Raw genomic sequence first — 19443 nt, 5'->3', positions numbered from 1 at the left:
TCTTCTCTATTCAATTCTGTAATTTCACAACTTTTAAAGAAGAAGCAATAAATCTCCATTTTATAAAGAAACCTCTCTAATGTCATCCTACTGCGGCGAGCCATAAACTACAGGTGCCAACGCCATTTTCTACATTTTGGCGAGTGCCAGCCATACCAAGCTCCTTCAGCTTGAACAGGGGGAGTGAGTCGAAACCCCAGAGACATACGTTTCAAGCTTTCGGAACACGGAGAACCTAAGGACAGTAGGAAGAACAACGGGAATCCAGACACGTGAATGTGCTTATGATCAGGAACAAGGTTGTAAGTATGGAGACTTTATCTTCTATTACTGAGAAAAGTGCTGTAGAATGTACAGTAAAGTCTAGTGATAAGCCAGATTTAAGTATAGCATGGATGCATTTGTATTCACAATGTAGTGCTATGAATAGAAACTTAGATGAAGATTTAAAATTAATTAACATGAAGAGCAGAGGGAAAGGTTAGACGCACCCATTACGCACCCATTACACACCCATTACAATAGCAGAACTGGAGGAGGCCCTAGCAAGAACAGCGGATAGTTCAACTCCGGGGAGGGATTGCCTTCCCTTTGCACTGTATAAGCAACATAAAGATATTTTGCTACCAGTACTAAAAAAGTAATAGACTATTCCGTGGAAATGGGAAGGCTCCCCAAGTCCATGGGAGAAGCAGAAATTATCTTGATCCCGAAACCAGGGAAAGACCCACTAGAAAGAGAATCTTTTAGACCTATCTCTCTGATAAATACGGATATTAAATTAATAGCAGGGGTCTTGGCCAAAAGATTGGGTAGTGTCATTGGGGAGATAGTACACCCGGATCAAACAGGCTTTATAGCTGGGAGACTAGCCAAGAATAATATAAGAAGGCTGTTTGAGAATATGCAGATTGCTGGTGATCAGGGATCCCATTCCATCCTGTCTTTGGATGCAGTTAAGGCCATTGACAGGGTGGAATGGGAGTTCCTCTGGGCAGTCATGGAGGAGTGTGGGTTGGGGGATAAATTTATAGGATTAGTAAAGCTGATGTATAGGGTGGCTAGTGCCATGGTCAATGTAAATGGCCAATGTTCGGCCCCTTTTCGGTTGGGTAGGGGAACGAGGCAGGGGTGTCCTCTCTCCCCCTTGCTCTTCGCCCTGACTATAGAACCCCTTGCAAATTATATTAGGAGTGATCCACAAATTGTAGGGTTTGGGGCGGAGGGTGAGGGGGACAGAGTGTCACTCTATGCAGATGATATTCTTTTATTTTTGCAGAACCCGGAAATAGCAGTCCCGAGGGTCATCTATTTAATAAGGGAGGTGGGTAGTTTTTCAGGGATTAAGATCAACTGGGACAAGTCAATATTAATGCCCCTAAATAAGGAATTTCGGGGATCCTTCCCCCAGTTAAGGATGTTGGAGGAAGGAGGTAACTTTAAGTATTTGGGGATAAATATATCTAGAAACATCAGTGAATACAATAGAATAAACTTAATTCCAGTTGTGAGAGAACTGGAATTAAAGGTTGAGATATGGAGGAGACTCCCTTTGGCAAAAATAGATAGAATAGTTTTAATCAAAGCAGTCTGTTTACCAAAAATTCTCTATGTATTCGGGGTTGCCCCAATTTGGATAGAGAGAAAGCACTTTAAGAGGATAATAACTATGATGAATTATTTGATTTGGGGGAGAAAAAGGGTTAGAATGAGATACGAACTGTTAGCTATCCCTAAGAGTAGAGGAGGTTTGGGTCTTCCGGCCTTTGAAACATATTTCATGGTTTCCCAGCTGGTTTGGCTACTGAGGTGGAGGGAAAGTACGTTTTTGTCACAGCTTGGGAAAAAAGATGAGGAGTTAGGTTATGATGTGTTTCAGAGGCTGGAAGCAGGACTGATGGATGAGGGCCCACTGGGGAATACCTTGGGTAGACTCTGGAGAGCACTTAAAGGGGAGGGGGGACTTGTCTATATTTGGAGAGTACCCCATTATGGAAAAATAGCAAATTAACTGAAGTGGGTAAATTGGGGGTATTGAAATCTTTGGCCAGTAAAGGTATAAAAACAATAGGAGATGTGGTGCAACATGGGAAAATTAAGAACTGGGAGGAAATAAAGGAGGAATGTAGTCTGAGTAAAGATAGATGGTTTGATTACCTGAGATTGTGTAATGCGTTGAAAATTATGGAACGTAATGGAAATTTGGCGATAGTGTATGTCCCTATCATAGATAGAATAAAAGAGGGCCACTTTGTAAAAAATAGCATTTCTGGAATGTATAAATATTTGCAAGCGGGAGACCCCTATCCATTTAAAAGTCAACAGGGGTGGGAGAAGGAAATAGGGAAAATAGAGAACTGGTCCAAAATCTACCAAAATATTAAGAACGTGTCTCCTTCGGGTGGACACCAACTTATACAATTTCATGTGGTTCATAGATTATACTATACCCCCAGTGTACTTAAAAAATTTACGAAGGGTAAGAGTGATAGCTGCCCTAGATGTGGAGAGAATGGAGGCAACTTTGAACATATGATATGGTCCTGTGGCAGACTCAGAGAATTTTGGGAAAATGTCTTTCTAGGTATTGAGGCAAAATGGGGGTCTCGGGTGGATAGAGATATGAAAGTGGTGATCCTAGGAGACACCACCAGTGTTAAAGGTCCAAAAAGGAGGGTGAAATATCTGCTAAGACTGTGTTTTTATGCTAAACTGGTAATTATAAGAAATTGGTTCGCCACCAAGCCGCCCAGAATCCATGAGTGGGAAAAATGTATTACGAGGTTTGAATATTAGGGCAAGCGAGAGAAACTAAAAGAAAAAGACTTGTGTGTGTTGTTTTTTTTTTTTTCCTGGGAGGGGGGGGGAGGGGAGTATAGGGATAGCGTAGGTAGGGGAGGTTATTCTTCTGGATCAGTTGTTGTTTAATTAGGATTTTTTCTTGTATTATGTTGATGCTTATTTCTATATATATTTTTTGTTTTGGTGTACAAAATGGTTAAAAATATTTAAAGTATTAATAATAAAAAAAAATGATGGGCATCCAATAAAAAAAAAATAATAATAATTAACATTGCACATATGATGAAGGTTTATCATTCTTTTGTTGTACAATTTATGGATCCTAGTGTAACGACTGTAACTGCTCCAACAATAGACACGGCTACGCAGTGTAGTATTTCTGAAGAGAATGTGTCCATGGGCCATGCTGAAGACAGTTCTTTTCAGAAGAAACTTTTAAATATAAAAGAAGCCAGCTTAAAACTGAAGGTGGAAACATACTTATTTAATCTAAGTAAGGAATTACCTGCATATGATGAGAAAGTGCATGTATGCAATTCTGAGATTTTTGAGAGTTTTGCTGAGAAATTTGATTTATCAAATGAGCAAAAGAACAAATTGTTTAAAATATGGCTACCAGTAAACTTAAGTAGATGCCTAGAAGTAAAAAAGTGTTTTGACAATGATGAATAGTTACATTCTGATGACGTAGGACGGTTACAGTTACTCTGCAATGCTACAGAGGGAGTTCCTACATTGGACGTTTTGAATAAATTAAGAATTGGCTGGAACGAATGTACTTTTACATTCATGTCTATTTACCAAAGAGCATATAAAGCAATTTGTTCAAACATGTTCAATGGAAAAAGTAACTTTATACAGAAGTTCAAATTCTTAGATCCTGTAACCAGAGTATTGGCATCTGACAAGGAATCTATTTTGGAAGCTGCCAAGGTAATCGATATTGCCAGACGGCAGGAGTCCCACAGAGAAATCCCACAGAATAGTTAGAAAGGGATTAAAAGAACAAAACAGCCATATACCTCTAACACATATTTCAATGATGAAATATATTTAGAGAGATGTAAAAAGATTCATGTAAAACCCAAATCTTACTTTGAGACAATGTCACAAGTAAATGATTCAGGAGTGAGTGTGACAGCTGTTCAGACACCTAAAAGTAGGGAGAGACCAAGGATACGTGATCCTCGGCCTGTCACAGAGCTGTCAAGCAAAGACAGATTGGTACCAAATGGTTCCAAAGCTGACGTTCTTACACTCATAAATAACAAGATCAGGAAAATGCATAAATTAGGAGAACCTCAATATTTGAGAAATGCATTTCATATAGTCAATGATTTTCTAAATCATGAAGTGTTCAGACCTGGAATAGGGATTGGCTAGATGTTTCATATGATATGTGAAAGATATTAATTACTGGTAACGGACCCGGCTTTGTACTAAGGACTTGAGTTATTTAATTACGGAATAAAAAGTAGTTATTATGTATTATTAGTAATATATGAGATATTATTAATATGAATAATGCTATGCAAATTAATACATAATAATAAGGATAATAATAAAAATAATATTTTTTATTTTTATAGCACCAGCAGATTCCGTAGCACTTATAATCATAGTTTAGATCCTGAGAACATAGAAAGGGAATTAATGACAGTTTTAAAAGTGTAACTGGTATAGATATATACAGTGTATATGGTTTAAGCTAATAACCTTTCTCCCCCTAGGAATTCTTTTAAATGTCAGAGGATATTAATAAGTATATGGGTTACTCCTCAGAAGTCAGGATATGTATGTACAGGGATTCTGCATTGTATCTATTACTTTTCCATTTGTTATTAACTCTAGTAGTTAATTTCAGGAATCACTCCCAATGGCTAAATTCTTAAATGTATGATATGTGATTCTAATGATATTTTCTCTCATTATAGAGTCTTCACAAAAAAGAATATGAGCATTTTTGTGGTTAATGGTTGAATGTAAAGTAATAGTTTTTTTGTGTTGGCTTGCAATGCTTTTTAATGATGTAGCTAATTTGTCATAACACAATCTGTCACTAAAATAAGAGGAATTGCTTTTGCTGAGATAAAACAATGTATTGTACTGTTGCATGTTATTCTCATTCAGTGTAAGTATAAGGCATGTGTTTGGATAAGTGACTGATGGGAACAGGAGGGCCTGGAATGTCCTTAGAGTTATAAGAGACTAATACAGATATATTTGTATACATGTTTCCTCTCCCCCCCTCTCTCTCTCTCTCTCTCTCTCTCTCTCTCTCTCTTGTGTCTCATGGCTATATATTTCCGTCTGTGAAAAGACCATTTTAAAGAAAGGCCTATATTTTTCTTCAACATGGAAGAATCGGTATATTGAGGTACAACCAATACACCAAGACTTGTTGGATCCATTAAACATCTATTTTTTAGAAGTTTCCTAGGAAAATACTTAAGGTTTTTATGCGCATTATTTTTTAAGAAGAGACTAAATGTGAAAATCCTCTGAGATGAATGAATGTACATGTCAGGAATAAGTGACGTGTGAGATGTGTTATAGCAGCTGCTCAGTAAGGGAATGTATGAGTATAGTACCGCGTGTGTGATGTGACAAACCGTGTTACTAAAGACAGGTGTCTTAGTTGTTAAAAGGGTTAAACATGAGGTAATATAGGAAGGAATATTAAGTGCACAATATTTTATCCTGAGTATCATCACTGATATATATTTGATGTTTATCCAAATAATATACAAAGACACATTTTCAGAGATACATAATGGTTTAGGGGTTATGTTTATTCGTGTCATTATAAATATGTCATTATCATAAGTTCAAGTTCATTTTTTAACAAATGTTTCAGTTTCCTACAGGACCGTTTGATGGTGTCATTTCAGTTCTTTCAATTAAGAAGTCCAATACACAACACAAATGTGTGAACACACAGTGTGTGCATATATCTACAAGCATATAAGTGTTTGATAACAGTATGAATATATACACATACACACATATATACACACAACTTTATGTTTCATTTGGGTATATTTGTTTATTTTTAATGTGGTCTCATTAGAACTACGATACTACTGATGTCTGCCTCAGGTTACAAGAAGATAAGTGTCTGCCAAGAATAGCAAGACATATCACATAAAATATTTCATTCACTCATACAAATATGGTGGTTATAGAAGGTGAATAATATTATATTGCGGGATTATTAATAAATATGATGGTGATATGGTGATAGTGTTCCAGTAAATAAAGGAAGTAGTATATAATATAATAACACGTGAAAGCACACTGACTTTTAACAAAACAAGGTCTATAACAATAATATTGTTTCATTGATTAGGAATTAGGTAAAAACATTCAAACTATATTTTTGGTAAATTGTGGTAATGCTTCTTCACTGAATATGGTTACAATAGTCTGGACTTTTGATAATATTATTTTTGGTGACATATTCATTGAATGAAACATTATGTTATTTATTCTATCTGAATAATGTTGAAAACATCTTTAGGTATAAGGACACCAAGTCATTTCATGCTTTAAGATAATTTAAAGTGATCTAACTATTGCAAGACCATATTCTATTGATAATCTTACTGAATACGTACATGAATATTCTAGCAAATGAGGTTTTTGAGTAAAATAGATATGGGAATAGTTAAGGTAAAATAGAGTGATATGCTATGGTACACTGTGATTATCATAGGATAGTAATAATCACCAAGTTTTTGGTGTAGGATAGGGAAGAAAAAGTAGATCTTTAATCAAGACATCAAAGCCTAGAATTTTTGTATAGATTTTTGATTTTTTTCCAGCGTTGATGACCAGTAGCAAGAGAAAGAGACTGATCTGTAATTCTTAGGCTAGGTTCACACTGCATTTTCAGCATCCGTTTAACGGATCCGGTTTTTTTAACGTCCAGAAAAATAGGGTCAGCAACGTTTTTTGGTCCGTTTTGGTCCGCCAAAAAAAACGGATCCGTTTTTTTTTATAATGGAAGTCAATGGAAAAACGGATGCACACAAATGAATCCGTTTTTTGCAATCCGTTTTTCATGCGTTTTTTGCAAAAAACGGATGCGTTAAACGGATGCTGAAAACGCAGTGTGAACCTAGCCTTATCCAAGTAAAGCACTTGAAGGGAACAGATAAATCATGGACTGTTTTACTATTCTTTTCTTTGATCAACTGGCATGCTGAGACTTCTAGTACCACAAGCTTCTAGATGGCTATTGAACTTTCTTCAGGTGATCTATCCTGGGACTATGCTAAAGTATCTTCATGATTGACATTCTTTTGTTTGTTACATTTTTAACTATGTCAAGCCAACTACAGATGCCATGACCGGAAGCGAGTGGGCAAAATGTGAGGGAAGCTTAAAAGTCTGCACAATCCTCTACTGCTAACAGCAAGCCTACAAGTGAGTTTTAAAAGACTTTGTTCATTTCATTAAATCTCCTCCAGTGGTCATGATGGCAAAGGACAAAAGATGGCATATATAAGTGATGGTTGCTGGACTATGCTTTTATCAAGTGTAAGTTATACAAGATTCTATCCACCTCAGCGAGTTGTTGGAAAAGATTGCTCCTAAAGTCTGAGTACAATGGACTTTGTGCTATAAGCTAAATCTTTATCTCCACAATCTGGATGAGAAATGACTGTGTTATGTTACAAGATGTCTGCTCCAGGTACTGATGACCCTTGTAAAGACTACAGAAGTCACAGATGAAATGAGAAAGTCGTTTGCACAAACAAGGGGGGTCAAGAAGTGTTAACTCTTTGTTGTGTTTCTTCAGTAGCCTAGCAGGTGTCACCTGACAGCTTCTATTCCAGAGAGACAAGGACTCAAAGACTGTTTACCATGCAAAGGAAAAGAGATGGATTATTGCATGAGGGATAATATCAGGACATTCATTTTGTTGTTTACTTTTTCAGCGAAGGAATTATTTTTTCAAAGGACTTTGCCAATCTTATTTTGATTAATTAACAACAAAGGAATGTATAACCTAAAGACTTAGCTACACCAAGAAGAATAAAGTCATCTGAACCATTCCAAGTTTACCATGGATCCAGATGAAGAAAAGAAGATGCATTTTTTAGACTAGGCCTAGCTAGAATTCTATCTTTTTATAAAATCAAATCACAGTTTCTCATAACATAATAATTTAAATGCTACAAATCTATTATGGTTTGGGTAAAGTGATAATTTCCATAGACTTGTTATTAAAGTGATAGACGTTGTCTGTGTGTTTATAAGAAGAATGAAGAAAGAAGATTCCGTGATCTCTAATGTATAAAAGGTATTGTTCATTGGAAAGTCTTGATACATTGAGGAGTCAATACAATGTATTTCACCCTCAAGAGGGGGAAATGTTAAATATGATGTGTTTTACAATGAACAATATCTTGGTATAATATAATGTAAGTCATATATATACTGCTGACCTCACCATAATAGCACAACACTATTCACTGTATAAAGTGATTGTAATACTGACATAATATCATATTCTATACTAAGGAGACGTGTATAAGTTGGAAATAGATACATAAGTGTACACAGCACTATTCACGATTCCATGACGTATGTAGGGTGGTGATGCCAGTACACAGCACAATAACTATACATCCATAGCTGGAAACAGGTTATGCTGATGCATAGAGAAAGAGTTCTATATTTGTTATGGTCATATATGTGCAGACACAAACACTCAATTATAATAAACACGCCCACACATGACATTGACAGTGAGTCAAGAACCCTATATAAGATGGTAGTCACCAAGATGGAGGTTGGGTTGGATCAGGGCTGTACAGAAGGTGTGAGCCCTATGTCACAAGAAGGATCCAGAGCCTTCAAGGCCATGATGGAAGAGTGACGGAAGGAATGTCATCTAGGATGCTTGAGTGAAGCAACAACTGCCTGAAGCTCGTGACGTTTTTTAACCTCTTAAGGACATAGGACGTACCGGTACGTCCTATGTCCTCATTAGCACTTCAAAGCGGGGCCGCGCGGCGGCCCCGCTTTGAAGTGCCGCGTGTAGCCCGGGACCGCCGCTATTAGCGGGCACGGTCCGATCGCCGTGCCCGCTAATTAGCTAATCGAAAGCAGCTGTCAAAGTTGACAGCTGCCTCCGATTACCGGAGGCAACGTTTCCCTGGTGTCTAGTGGGGGAGATCGCTCCTCCGGGACCTTGTCCCGGAGGAGCGATCTCCGTTACTGATGCCGGCCGGGGACGCGTCCAAGATGGCGCCGTCCTCGGCTCGGCACTCGTTTGTTTCCGGCTGCAGCAGCCGAAAGCAAACGAGTGCCGATCTCATGGATCTCTGCAGCATATCTATGCTGCAGAGATCTCTATGAGAGATCAAAGTGTATATACTAGAATTCCCCCAGGGGGGCTTCTAGTATATGTGTAAAAAAAAAAAAAAACGTGTTGTTAATAGTAAAAATCCCCCTCCCCTAATAAAAGTCTGAATCACCCCCCTTTCCCCAGGTTTTAAATAAAAGTAAACAAATAAATAAATAAATAAACATGTTTGGTATCGCCGCGTGCGTAATCGCCCGAACTATTAATTAATCACATTCCTGATCTCGTACGGTAAACGGCGTCAGCGCAAAAAAATCCCAAAGTGCAAAATTGCGCATTTTTGGTCGCATCAAATCCAGAAAAAATGTAATAAAAAGCGATCAAAAAGTCGTATATGCGCAATCAAGGTACCGATAGAAAGATCACATCATGGCGCAAAAAATGACACCTCGCACAGCCCCATAGACCAAAGGATAAAAGCGCTATAAGCCTGGGAATGGAGCGATTTTAAGGAATGTATATTGGTTAACAACGGTTTGAATTTTTTACAGGCCATCAGATACAATATAAGTTATACATGTTATATATCGTTTTAATCGTAACGACTTGAGGAACATGCATAACAAGTCAGTTTTACCCCAGGGTGAATGGCGTAAAAACACATTTCCCCCAAATAAAAGAAATGCGTTTTTTTTTTCAATTTCACCACACTTTGAATTTTTTTCTGGTTTCGCAGTGTACTTTATGCAAAAATTCAGCCTGTAATTGCAAAGTACAATTAGTGACGCAAGAAATAAGGGGTCATGTGGGTTTCTAGGTGGAAAAATGCAAGTGCTATGACCTTTTAAACACAAGGAGGAAAAACCGAAAACGTAAAAACGAAAATGGGCCATGTCCTTAAAGGGTTAAGACAAACCCTTCACTTCAAAGGACTCTCATATGAACTATGGACACTAGACACTAAGGGCTGTAAGACGTTTCTCTGATATTCTTTTCTATTCAATTCTGTAACTTTCACTACTTTTAAAGAAGAAGCAATAAATCTCCATTTTATAAAGAAACCTCTCTGATGTCATCCTACTGCGGCGAGCCATAAACTTCAGGTGCCAACGCCATTTTCTACACATACCATATAAGAAAATGGGTGGTACTTCACAACCAAATAAAACAACTCATTGGTGTGGTAAAAAAATATATTAGGACTATCCTTTTACATATTTTGAGAATAGATGTGTGGTTGTCTATGGCAATCACTGTACAGTAATGAATCAGTAATGTATGTTAATTAGTTAACCACTAATAAAACTTAATATTTGTTTCCTATAATTATAGACAGTGAATCCTGCCATAAATGTCCTGAAGAAGAATGGCCTGAAAAGAAGAAAGAGAATTGTGTCCTCAAAACCTACGAATTTCTATCTTACGAGAAGGACATTATGGTTTATATTTTCTTAGCACTGACATTATTGTTTTCTGCTATAACATTGTTCACATTAAGAATCTTCATTTATTACTGGGACACTGCAATTGTTAGAGCCAATAACCGGACTGTGAGCTTCATCCTCCTGGTCTCCATCTTGCTGAGCTTCCTCTGTGTCTTCTTCTTCCTTGGTCGTCCTGTGGACATCACCTGCATGATGAGACAAGTATCATTTGGGATCTTCTTTTCTATTGGTGTCTCTTCTGTTCTTGCCAAGACCATCACAGTCTGTATCGCCTTCAAAGCCACCAAACCGGGCAGTGTCTGGTTGAAGTGGGTCTCACCCAAAGTATCTAATTCTGTGGTCTTGGTTTGTTCTTCTGTACAAGTTCTCATCTGTGTTATTTGGCTGCTGGTGTCTCCTCCATATGTAGAGTTTGACCATCACACTTATCCTGGGAAGATCATCATTCAATGTAATGAAGGGTCAGATATCTGGTTCTTCTCCATGTTGGGGTATCTGGGGTTCCTGGCAGCGGTGAGCTTTGTTCTGGCTTTCATGGTGAGGACATTACCGGATACCTTCAATGAGGCCAAGTACATCACCTTCAGCATGCTGGTGTTCTGCAGTGTCTGGATCGCCATGATCCCGGCTTATCTGAGCACCAAAGGGAAATACATGGTGACTGTGGAGGTCTTTGCTATACTGACCTCATGTGCCGGCATTCTTGGCTGTATATTTTTCCCTAAAGTGTTTATTCTCCTTTTAAAACCTAACTTAAACTCAAGAATTATCATCATGGAGAAAAAAATCTAAATTTGCCTAGGTGAAGTAGAGATTTTTCAGTATGCTGAAGATCACATTACACAACCTTCACATTAGTTTGCTAAGTGTACTTGTCATTTCTAAAAACGAATGACATCTTACAGGGAAAGTCTCATTGATCTGGAGAATGAGTGGGGAGAATCTGGCGGTAACATATTTCACTCCTCACTGTGAATTATCTCAGTCCTGCTGCTCTGTAAACTTATAATGGAGTGGTGGGATGAAGATGGCTGAGAACAGGGGAGTGCAATGTGCTATCACTCCTTACGGCTAGCTCTCCTTGCTGTGGTCCATGAGCTAGTTTTAGGTGTTGTGTGCAGCTGATCAGCTCTGATGTTTTAGGGGCAACTTGTCATGGTGGCCAGGAGTGATAGGACCCCCCTCCAGGCACATGCGCACCGGACCTTGGTAGAACTAATGTGAGGTACAAGTGAAGGTGCAGATGGTTTAACTTTACTTGATAAAACTTCAGTGCAATGCAAAATATAACATAGAAAATATTGTTCACCAGTGCTAGTGCAAACATAGCTCAACAATACTTTTCTTAGACCTTTAAGGTAGACTTGAGAAAGAAGGAGAGTGAAGACTTGTGTGTGAGGGTAGTGTAGGTGCCAGATAGGAGCCCTTATCTAAGTAGTAACAGTACGGGATGTGTGCTTAAAGTGTCACTGTCGTGAAATTTTTTATTGCAGAAATCAATAGTCCAGGCGATTTTAAGAAACTTTATAATTGGGTTTATTAGCCGCAAAAATGCATTTTTATCATGAGAAAGCAGTTTAAAGCTCTCCCCCCTGTCTTTATTGTTCTCCTATGGAGAGAGCTAAATAAAAGACCAAAACAGGACAACAAAGAGTTAATCTACAAACAGATCACCCTCTATCTCCTCTGACAGTCAGCACTGACCTCTCTGAGCTCTGATTACAGCTGTCACCCAGCTCTGTGCCTGTAAAACTCTGTTATCTGCTTTTTGCTGTCAGCTAACTCCCTCCCCTCTCCCTAGAACAGACTGGATACGTCTGATGCAACAAGTCACAATTTCCTGATTTTTTTGCAGTGGATGGAAAAGAGGAGGGAGGGGGGGACCTGGGAAAAGGCTTTTTAAATGCAGATAATGGCATATTTGGCTAATAAACCCAATTACAAAGTTTCTTAAAAATCGCCTGGACAGTGACTCTTTAAAGTTTCTAGAAGTTAGTTGAAAAGAAGAATCCTCACACTCATGTTTAGATATCCGCTTATATCTGACTGCCTTTTGCCTACATTAGTTTGGAGACCACCAAGTGAGCTAGCATGAGTCCTAGGTCTCTGTCTCTGGATTGAGCTTCCACGGAAGTTATCCCCAAATGCCACAGCCTGTAGCATCTTTGCCTTACTGGGAATCTGTCCTTTCCTTAGGGGGTGACTGTCCTGACTGTAGAATCCTCAGCATAGACAAGGGTGGTCCTAGTGTCCGGTTACTCTACCTTTAGGGTTCAGCTCTGCATACTGGCTGTAAGTCTTCCACTTGACTAAACTAACAACTAACCCCCTAACAGCAAACACCCCTATGCAATATAGCAGTGATTTTCAACCAGTGTGCCGCGACACATGGTGGGGTGTGCCGCGGGGAAAGTTCCCCAAACTATGGTGCCCTGTGAAACAGGAGAAAACAATGGGGGAGAGAAACCTGGGGATGGGGGAGAAACAGGGGAGAGAAGCAGGCGGGAGAGAAACATGGGGATGGGGGAGAGAAACAGCGGAGAGAAGCAGGGGGGAGAGAAGTTTGGTGGAGAGAAGCACAGGAGAGAAGCACAGGAGAGAAGCAGGGGGGAGAAGCATGGGGGAGAGAAGCATGGGGGAGAGAAGCATGGGGGAGAGAGGCACAGGAGAGAAGCAGTGGGGAGAAGTATGGTGGAGAGAAGCACAGGGGGAGAGAAGTATGGTGGAGAGAAGCACAGGAGAGAAGCACAGGGGGGAGAAGAAAACAGGCCCAGGTTTCACACTGAGTGAGTATAAATACATTTAGAATCTATATTATTAACTATATGTATAATATGTACTGTTTTAGTGTCATTTTGTGCCATTTTGGTTGGTGGTGTGCCCCGGGATTTTTTAAGTATAAAAAGTGTGCCCTCAAGTGTGCGGCTCAAAAAAGGTTGAAAATCACTGCAATATAGGGTAGTATGACAGAAAGTGAATGTAAGAAAGAAAGAGAGTGGTGTACAAAGTTTAAATAAAAATTAAATATTTATTGCCTATAGTGAGCAACCATTAAAAAAAGAAGAATATTTCTTGGTCACAAAAGGGTTTACAAGCCTTCAAGAAATGAAGCCCCCAGGGGGAAACATGCCTGTCATTTTGTTTTAAGTTGTGGAAGGAGAAAAGATTACCTGGGAGAAAACCCCCACAACCCCACTAGAGTACATGTTAAAGATGTTGCCCTTGATTGGATTTGTGTCAGATTGTCCTAAAAAGTTAAAAAAAGCAATGAGGGGGGTAGGGATAAAGAAAAAGTAAGCCATAGAAATTAGAGATGAGTGAATAGTGAAATATTCGATTCGATTGGAATCAATTCAATTAAATCCCGATATTCGACTATTCGAACAAATATCGAATCCCATTATAGTCTATGGGAGAAAAATTCTTAGGACCTGGAAATCAAGATTCGACTACTAGGAGGTCACCAAGTGCACAATGAAACCTCAGGAAATTATGCCAACACCTCTGGATGCATATGGGACAGCAGTGGAAGCATGCCAGGGTGCATGAACGTAAAGTAGAAGTGTACCTTTTGGTCTAGCGGTATTTGCGTACATATTATTTATTACCCTCACAAAAATTGTATAGAGGCCTATGAACTTAGGCCCATGAGGTGACCCTCAAGAACATTGTGTAGAGGCCTAATAACTTAGGCCCATGAGGTGAGCCCTCAAAGACATTGTATAGAGGCCTATGAAGTGAGCCCTCAAAAAATTGTATAGAGGCGTATGAAATTAGGCCCATAAGGTGAGCCCCTAAAAAAAATTGTGAACATGGTCCTTCAAGTGAGCCTTGTTAATTCTTTTTTTAAATGGCCAATTTCTATGGTAGTGGAATAGGAGGAAATGACCTAGAGCTGACACATGCGACTTCACTTCTCGAGGCTTTCAACTGGTGGAGTAGCAAAGTCTGGGTCTATTCACTGGGCGTTCATTTTGATGAGCGTCAGCCGATCAGCACTGTCAGTTGACAGGCGGCTGTGCTTATTTGTAATAATGCCCCCAACTGCGCTAAAGACTCTTTCGGACAGAACGCTGGCGGAAAGGCAGGCCATCACCTCCAAGGCGTATAATGAGAGTTTTAGTCATGTGTCCAACTTGGAGGCCCATTACGTGTAGGGCACCGAGGGATCAGGGAGGACAGGGTTGTGGTTGGCCAGGTACTCCCGCAACATCCGCCGATACTTGTCCCTCCTGTTTGTACTAGGCCCTGCAGTGATGGTACTTTGGCAAGGGGGTGCCATGAACGTGTCCCATACTTTGGAGAGTGTTCCCCTGGCGGCGGTGAAAATGATGGATGTTGTCTGGCTTTGAGAGGAACTCTCTTCTCTGCCGCCAGCAATAGAAGGTGGGAATATCTCCATCATATTCTGCAGCAGTTCCCTCTGGTACTCAAGTAGTGTCTTGGTTCTCTCCTCTACTAATGTGAACGAGGAGACATTATCTTTATACTGGGGGTCCAGCATTGTAAAAACCCAGTATTTTTTGCTCCCCATTATGTGGACAACGCGTTTGTCCCTCGCAAAGCAGCCCAGAATAAATTCAGCCATGTGTACCAGGCTGTGAATTGGCATCACATCGCTGCCCCCACCAAAAGGATCGCTCAATATTTCCTCCTCCTTTTCCACATCTTCTCCCCATCCTCACTGGACCAATGGGATGTACACAACTGAACCGCTAGCCTTGCCAACAGTGTGGCCAACAGCCTCCTCCTCCTCTTCTTCCTCCTCCAGGAATTGACCCTGAGAAGCTGACTGACAGGAGTGTAGTGTGACTGTATAGCTCCGTCACATCTCCTCCTATCCCATCCTCCTGTGCGTGCAAGGTGTTGTCCCTGATGGCGATGAGGGTTTCTTTAATGACGCATAGGAGTGGGATGGTTATGCTTACTATGGCATCGTCGCAGCTGACCCTCTTAGTGGACTCCTCAAATACCCTTAATACTTTGCATAAGTCTGCCATCCATGGCCACTCATGGTTTGCAAACTGAGGGAGCTGAGTTGAAGGCACCCGTGGGTTTTGGAGCTGGTATTCCATGGGAGTTCTCTGCTGCTCACACACCCTGGACAACATATGAAATGTAGAATTCCAGCGAGTGGTGACATCACACAACGGCCGGTGTTCGGGCAAATGCAGATGTTTTTGTAGCTTTTTAAGGCTAGCAGCCGCAATGGTGGACTTCGGAAAGTGGGGGCACAGGCACTGCACTTTCACCAGTAGCTCCGGCAGGTCGGGGTAGGTCTTTAACTCTTAGAGGACCGAGCCAATTTCACTTGCATTTACTTCATTTACTTACTTCAATTGCATTTTCGTTTTTTTCCTCTTTGCACTTAAAAGGCCATAGCAGTTGCATTTTTTCACCTAGAAACCCACATGAGCCCTTTTTTATTTGCGCCACTAATTGTACTTTGCAATGACAGGCTGAATTTTTTCATAAAGTACACTGCAAAACCAGAAAAAATTCAATGTGTGGTGAAATTTAAAAAAACAAAAAAAAAAAACGCATTTCTTTTATTTGTGGGGTATTTGTTTTTACACCGCTTGCCCTGAGGTAAAACTGACTTGTTATGCATGTTCCTCAAGTCATTATGATTACAAGGATATATAACATGTATAACTTATATTGTATCTGATGGCCTGTAAAAAATTCAAACCATTGTCAACAAATATATGTTTCTTAAAATTGCTCCATTCCCAGACTTATAGCGCTTTTATCCTTTGGTCTATGGGGCTGTGTCGGGTGTCATTTTTTGCGCCATGATGTGTTCTTTCTATCGGTACCTTGATTGCGCATATGCAACTTTTTGATCGCTTTTTATTACAATTTTTCTGGATTTAATGCGACCAAAAATGCACAATTTTGCACTTTGGGATTTGTTTGCGCCTACTCTGTTTACAGTGCGAGATCAGGAATGTAATAAATTAATAGTTTGGGCGATTACGCACGCGGCAATAGCAAACATGTTTTTTTTTTTATTATTATTATTTATTTATAACGTGGGAAAAGGGGGGTGATTCAACTTTTATTAGGGGAGGGTTTTTTTTTTTAATTAATAATACTTTTTTTTTACTTTTACACTTATACTAGAAGCCCCCCTGGGGGACTTCTAGTATAAGTATACTGATCTCTCATAGAGATCTATGCTGTATAGTTCAATGAGATAGATCAATGAGATCAATGAAATTTTCTATATGTTGCCCAGTTACAGCTTTTATCCAGTTAGCGAGTTATTCCAACTAAATGTTAGAACCTCCTATTTGTCCTTTATACACTATTTTTAAGACTACTCGCATTTGTCAGAACATTTGCTATTACCAAACTACATAGGGTATCCATTCTGAGGGTAACTTCTGGCCAATAATCTCCCTGCAGATTAACCTGAGAATAAGATTCTATATCAGAGAATGAACGCCTCCCATTCATGAGGTATTGGGCCCTCGAGATCCCTCACTGCAGGGGTAGAAAAGGCACTGGGTTTTTGGAGGAACTTTATGAATCATTGGAGTGGACCAACCCCCATGTTACTTGTTCCCGATTTTTTAATTCATGAAAGAGATACAATCACAATCTATCTTGAATATAAATCAGAAGTCTATCTCATTCTCATATAAGGACACAACAAACGTCCCGGGGGGGGGGGGGGGATCCTTGGCGGGGGGAGGAGGGAGGCTGTTCCTGTCTGAGACCCGGTACCCGCCTCCACAACATTCACCCAGTGTGGTGTCAGTGATATGTAGGGTCCCTGGCCGCAAGCGCTTGTCCACGCGTCGGTGGTCTAGTGGACCTTTGAGCTAACCGAGTAACCCAGGGCCCGCCCGATGTTACGGGACATGTGCTGGTGCAAGGAGGGGATGGCACACCTGGAAAAGTAGTGGTCGCTAGGGACGGAATAGCTGCCATCAGATCACGGAAGGCTTGCGTCTCCACAAACCTAAATGGCAACATCTCCATGGCCAGCAATTTGGATATGTGGCAGTTTAAGGTTTGGGCAGAGGGGTGAGTAGAGGCGTACTTACGCCTGCAATCAAATGCCTGAGTGATGGACAATTGCTGTGAAGAGGTACATGACGGTACAGGCGAAGGAGCAGACGCAGGCGAAGGGGAAGGTGAAGAAGGCCGAAGCACAGGCAGATGGCAAGGTGTCCTGGCTGGTGGTCTGGACTGTAGCGCTAGCAGAGAGAACAGGGGAAGAGTCAGCAGTGGCAACGCTAGACGCAAGTTCTCCTGCGTTTGCTCTTTCCCACTGAGCCCAGTGCTTTGCTTCCAGGTGACGCATGCATGGCCGAGGTGGTCAAGCTGCTCTTCTACAAGTCTCTACCTACCTATTACCTATTAGCTACCTATCTACCTATTAGCGTGCACACCGCGCTCAGCTTGATATCCACGCAAACATTAAAAAGGGGGGAGCCTGGCATGACTGGCTGCTTCGGGGAAAAGTTTCGGCCCTGGTGACTCTGGCGTGCCTCCGCTGACCCCAATAGTGCCCCATATAGTGTCCACTACCCCCAATAGTGCCCCATAAAGTAGCCAATACCCCCCAATAGTCGCCAATTAGTAGCCAATACGCCCAAATAGTGTCCAATACCCCCCAATAGTGCCCCATATAGTAGCCAATACCCCCCAATAGTGCCCCATATAGTGTCCAATACCCCCCAATAGTGCCCCATATAGTGCTCAATACCCCCCAATAGTGCCCCATATAGTGTCCAATACCCCCTAATAGTGCCCCATATAGTAGCCAATACGCCCCAATAGTGCCCCATATAGTATTCAATACCCGCAATAGTGCCCTATATAGTAGACAATACCCCCAATAGTGCCCCATATAGTAGACAATACCCCCAATAGTGCCCAATCCAGCCCCTCCCCTCTGTGCAGTTCCTTACTAGTGACACCAGCCTGGACCCTGCACTTTCCCACCAGAAAAAACACACAAAAAAACTCACCTTTCACCCATTTCCAGCAGCTCCTTTCCCGGCAGAGAGCGGTCTCCTGTGTTCTTCTGGCGCAGGCAGTATGGTACAGAGACGCTCCTTGTGTCGCATGCCCCTGCAGCCTCTATAATTCATGGTAGAGGCTGCCTGACACATCTGGCGCAGGCAGCTTCTCTGTACCATGCTGCCTGCGCTGGAAGATCACAGAAGACATCGCGTTGCCGGGAGAGGAGCTGCAGCCGTAGCGCTGCAAAGTGTCTGGTAGCGGGCGACCTCCGAGTGGCCCACTCGCACCTCAGCCTGGCTGCGGCCCTCTAGTTTATTGGGGGAACCGGCCCGGGGCATATGCCCCCCAGCCCAGCCCGCCTCTGGGTATACACACTGTGTATACACACTGCCTATGTCACAACAACTTGTAAATCTCTGTTTTTTTTTTTAATAGTTTTAGCCCTAACAAGGGCTTTTGGGGGTCCCTTCCTACCTAACTTCACCTAAAAATGCCAGGGGTTACAACTGGAAGCAGACTGCGCAAATCTTTAGTAGCAAGATAACAGCTAATATCCTATACACACTGTATACATCAGTCGGTAGCACGGCCGCACTGATTGGCTGATGCGGAGCGAGGGGAGCCGGGAGCTTCACACAGCCGCAGCGCCGAGCAGGTAATGTATGCTTCGGGCCGGGGCTGCGGGTGGAGGGGGGGGGGTTAAAGGGGCCAGGTCGCATTTTCCGCTGCGGGTATGTGACCCCCATAGGCTTTTGCATTGTAACGGATTTCGCATGATCCGGTACGTGTGAAGGTACCCTTAAAGGGTTTGTCCAGTTCAAGCTCAATGCCTGGGGAGCAAGAAAAACTAATGTACACTCACCTCTCTGTTCCCCCACTGCCATCTGCTCTATCTGCTCT

The 19443-nt window shown here is 41.3% G+C and overlaps 1 protein-coding gene across 1 annotated transcript; it reads left to right on the top strand.

The window, feature by feature from the left end:
- The first annotated feature begins 3633 nt into the window (after positions 1-3633).
- LOC138796440 (vomeronasal type-2 receptor 26-like) lies at positions 3634-11355 on the top strand. Its single transcript, XM_069976043.1, has 2 exons — positions 3634-3787; positions 10451-11355. Exons 1-2 carry the CDS (start codon positions 3634-3636, stop codon positions 11353-11355), a joined length of 1059 nt encoding a protein of 352 aa, XP_069832144.1.
- The last annotated feature ends 8088 nt before the right edge of the window (positions 11356-19443 follow it).

Source organism: Dendropsophus ebraccatus, chromosome 7 (genome assembly GCF_027789765.1).
Source record: "Dendropsophus ebraccatus isolate aDenEbr1 chromosome 7, aDenEbr1.pat, whole genome shotgun sequence".
In the NCBI taxonomy this organism is placed as follows: Eukaryota; Metazoa; Chordata; class Amphibia; order Anura; family Hylidae; genus Dendropsophus; species Dendropsophus ebraccatus.
Note: the sequence above shows the minus strand (reverse complement) of the source record. Positions and strands in the feature narration are given on the sequence as shown.

Excerpts from the sequence above, each read along its gene's own strand:
- LOC138796440 (XM_069976043.1), top strand. The coding sequence starts at position 3,634 with ATGTTCAATGGAAAAAGTAACTTTATACAGAAGTTCAAATTCTTAGAT. Across the intron at positions 3,788-10,450 it reads CAGAGAAATCCCACAGAATA|ACAGTGAATCCTGCCATAAA; the intron begins GTTAGAAAGGGA and ends CTATAATTATAG.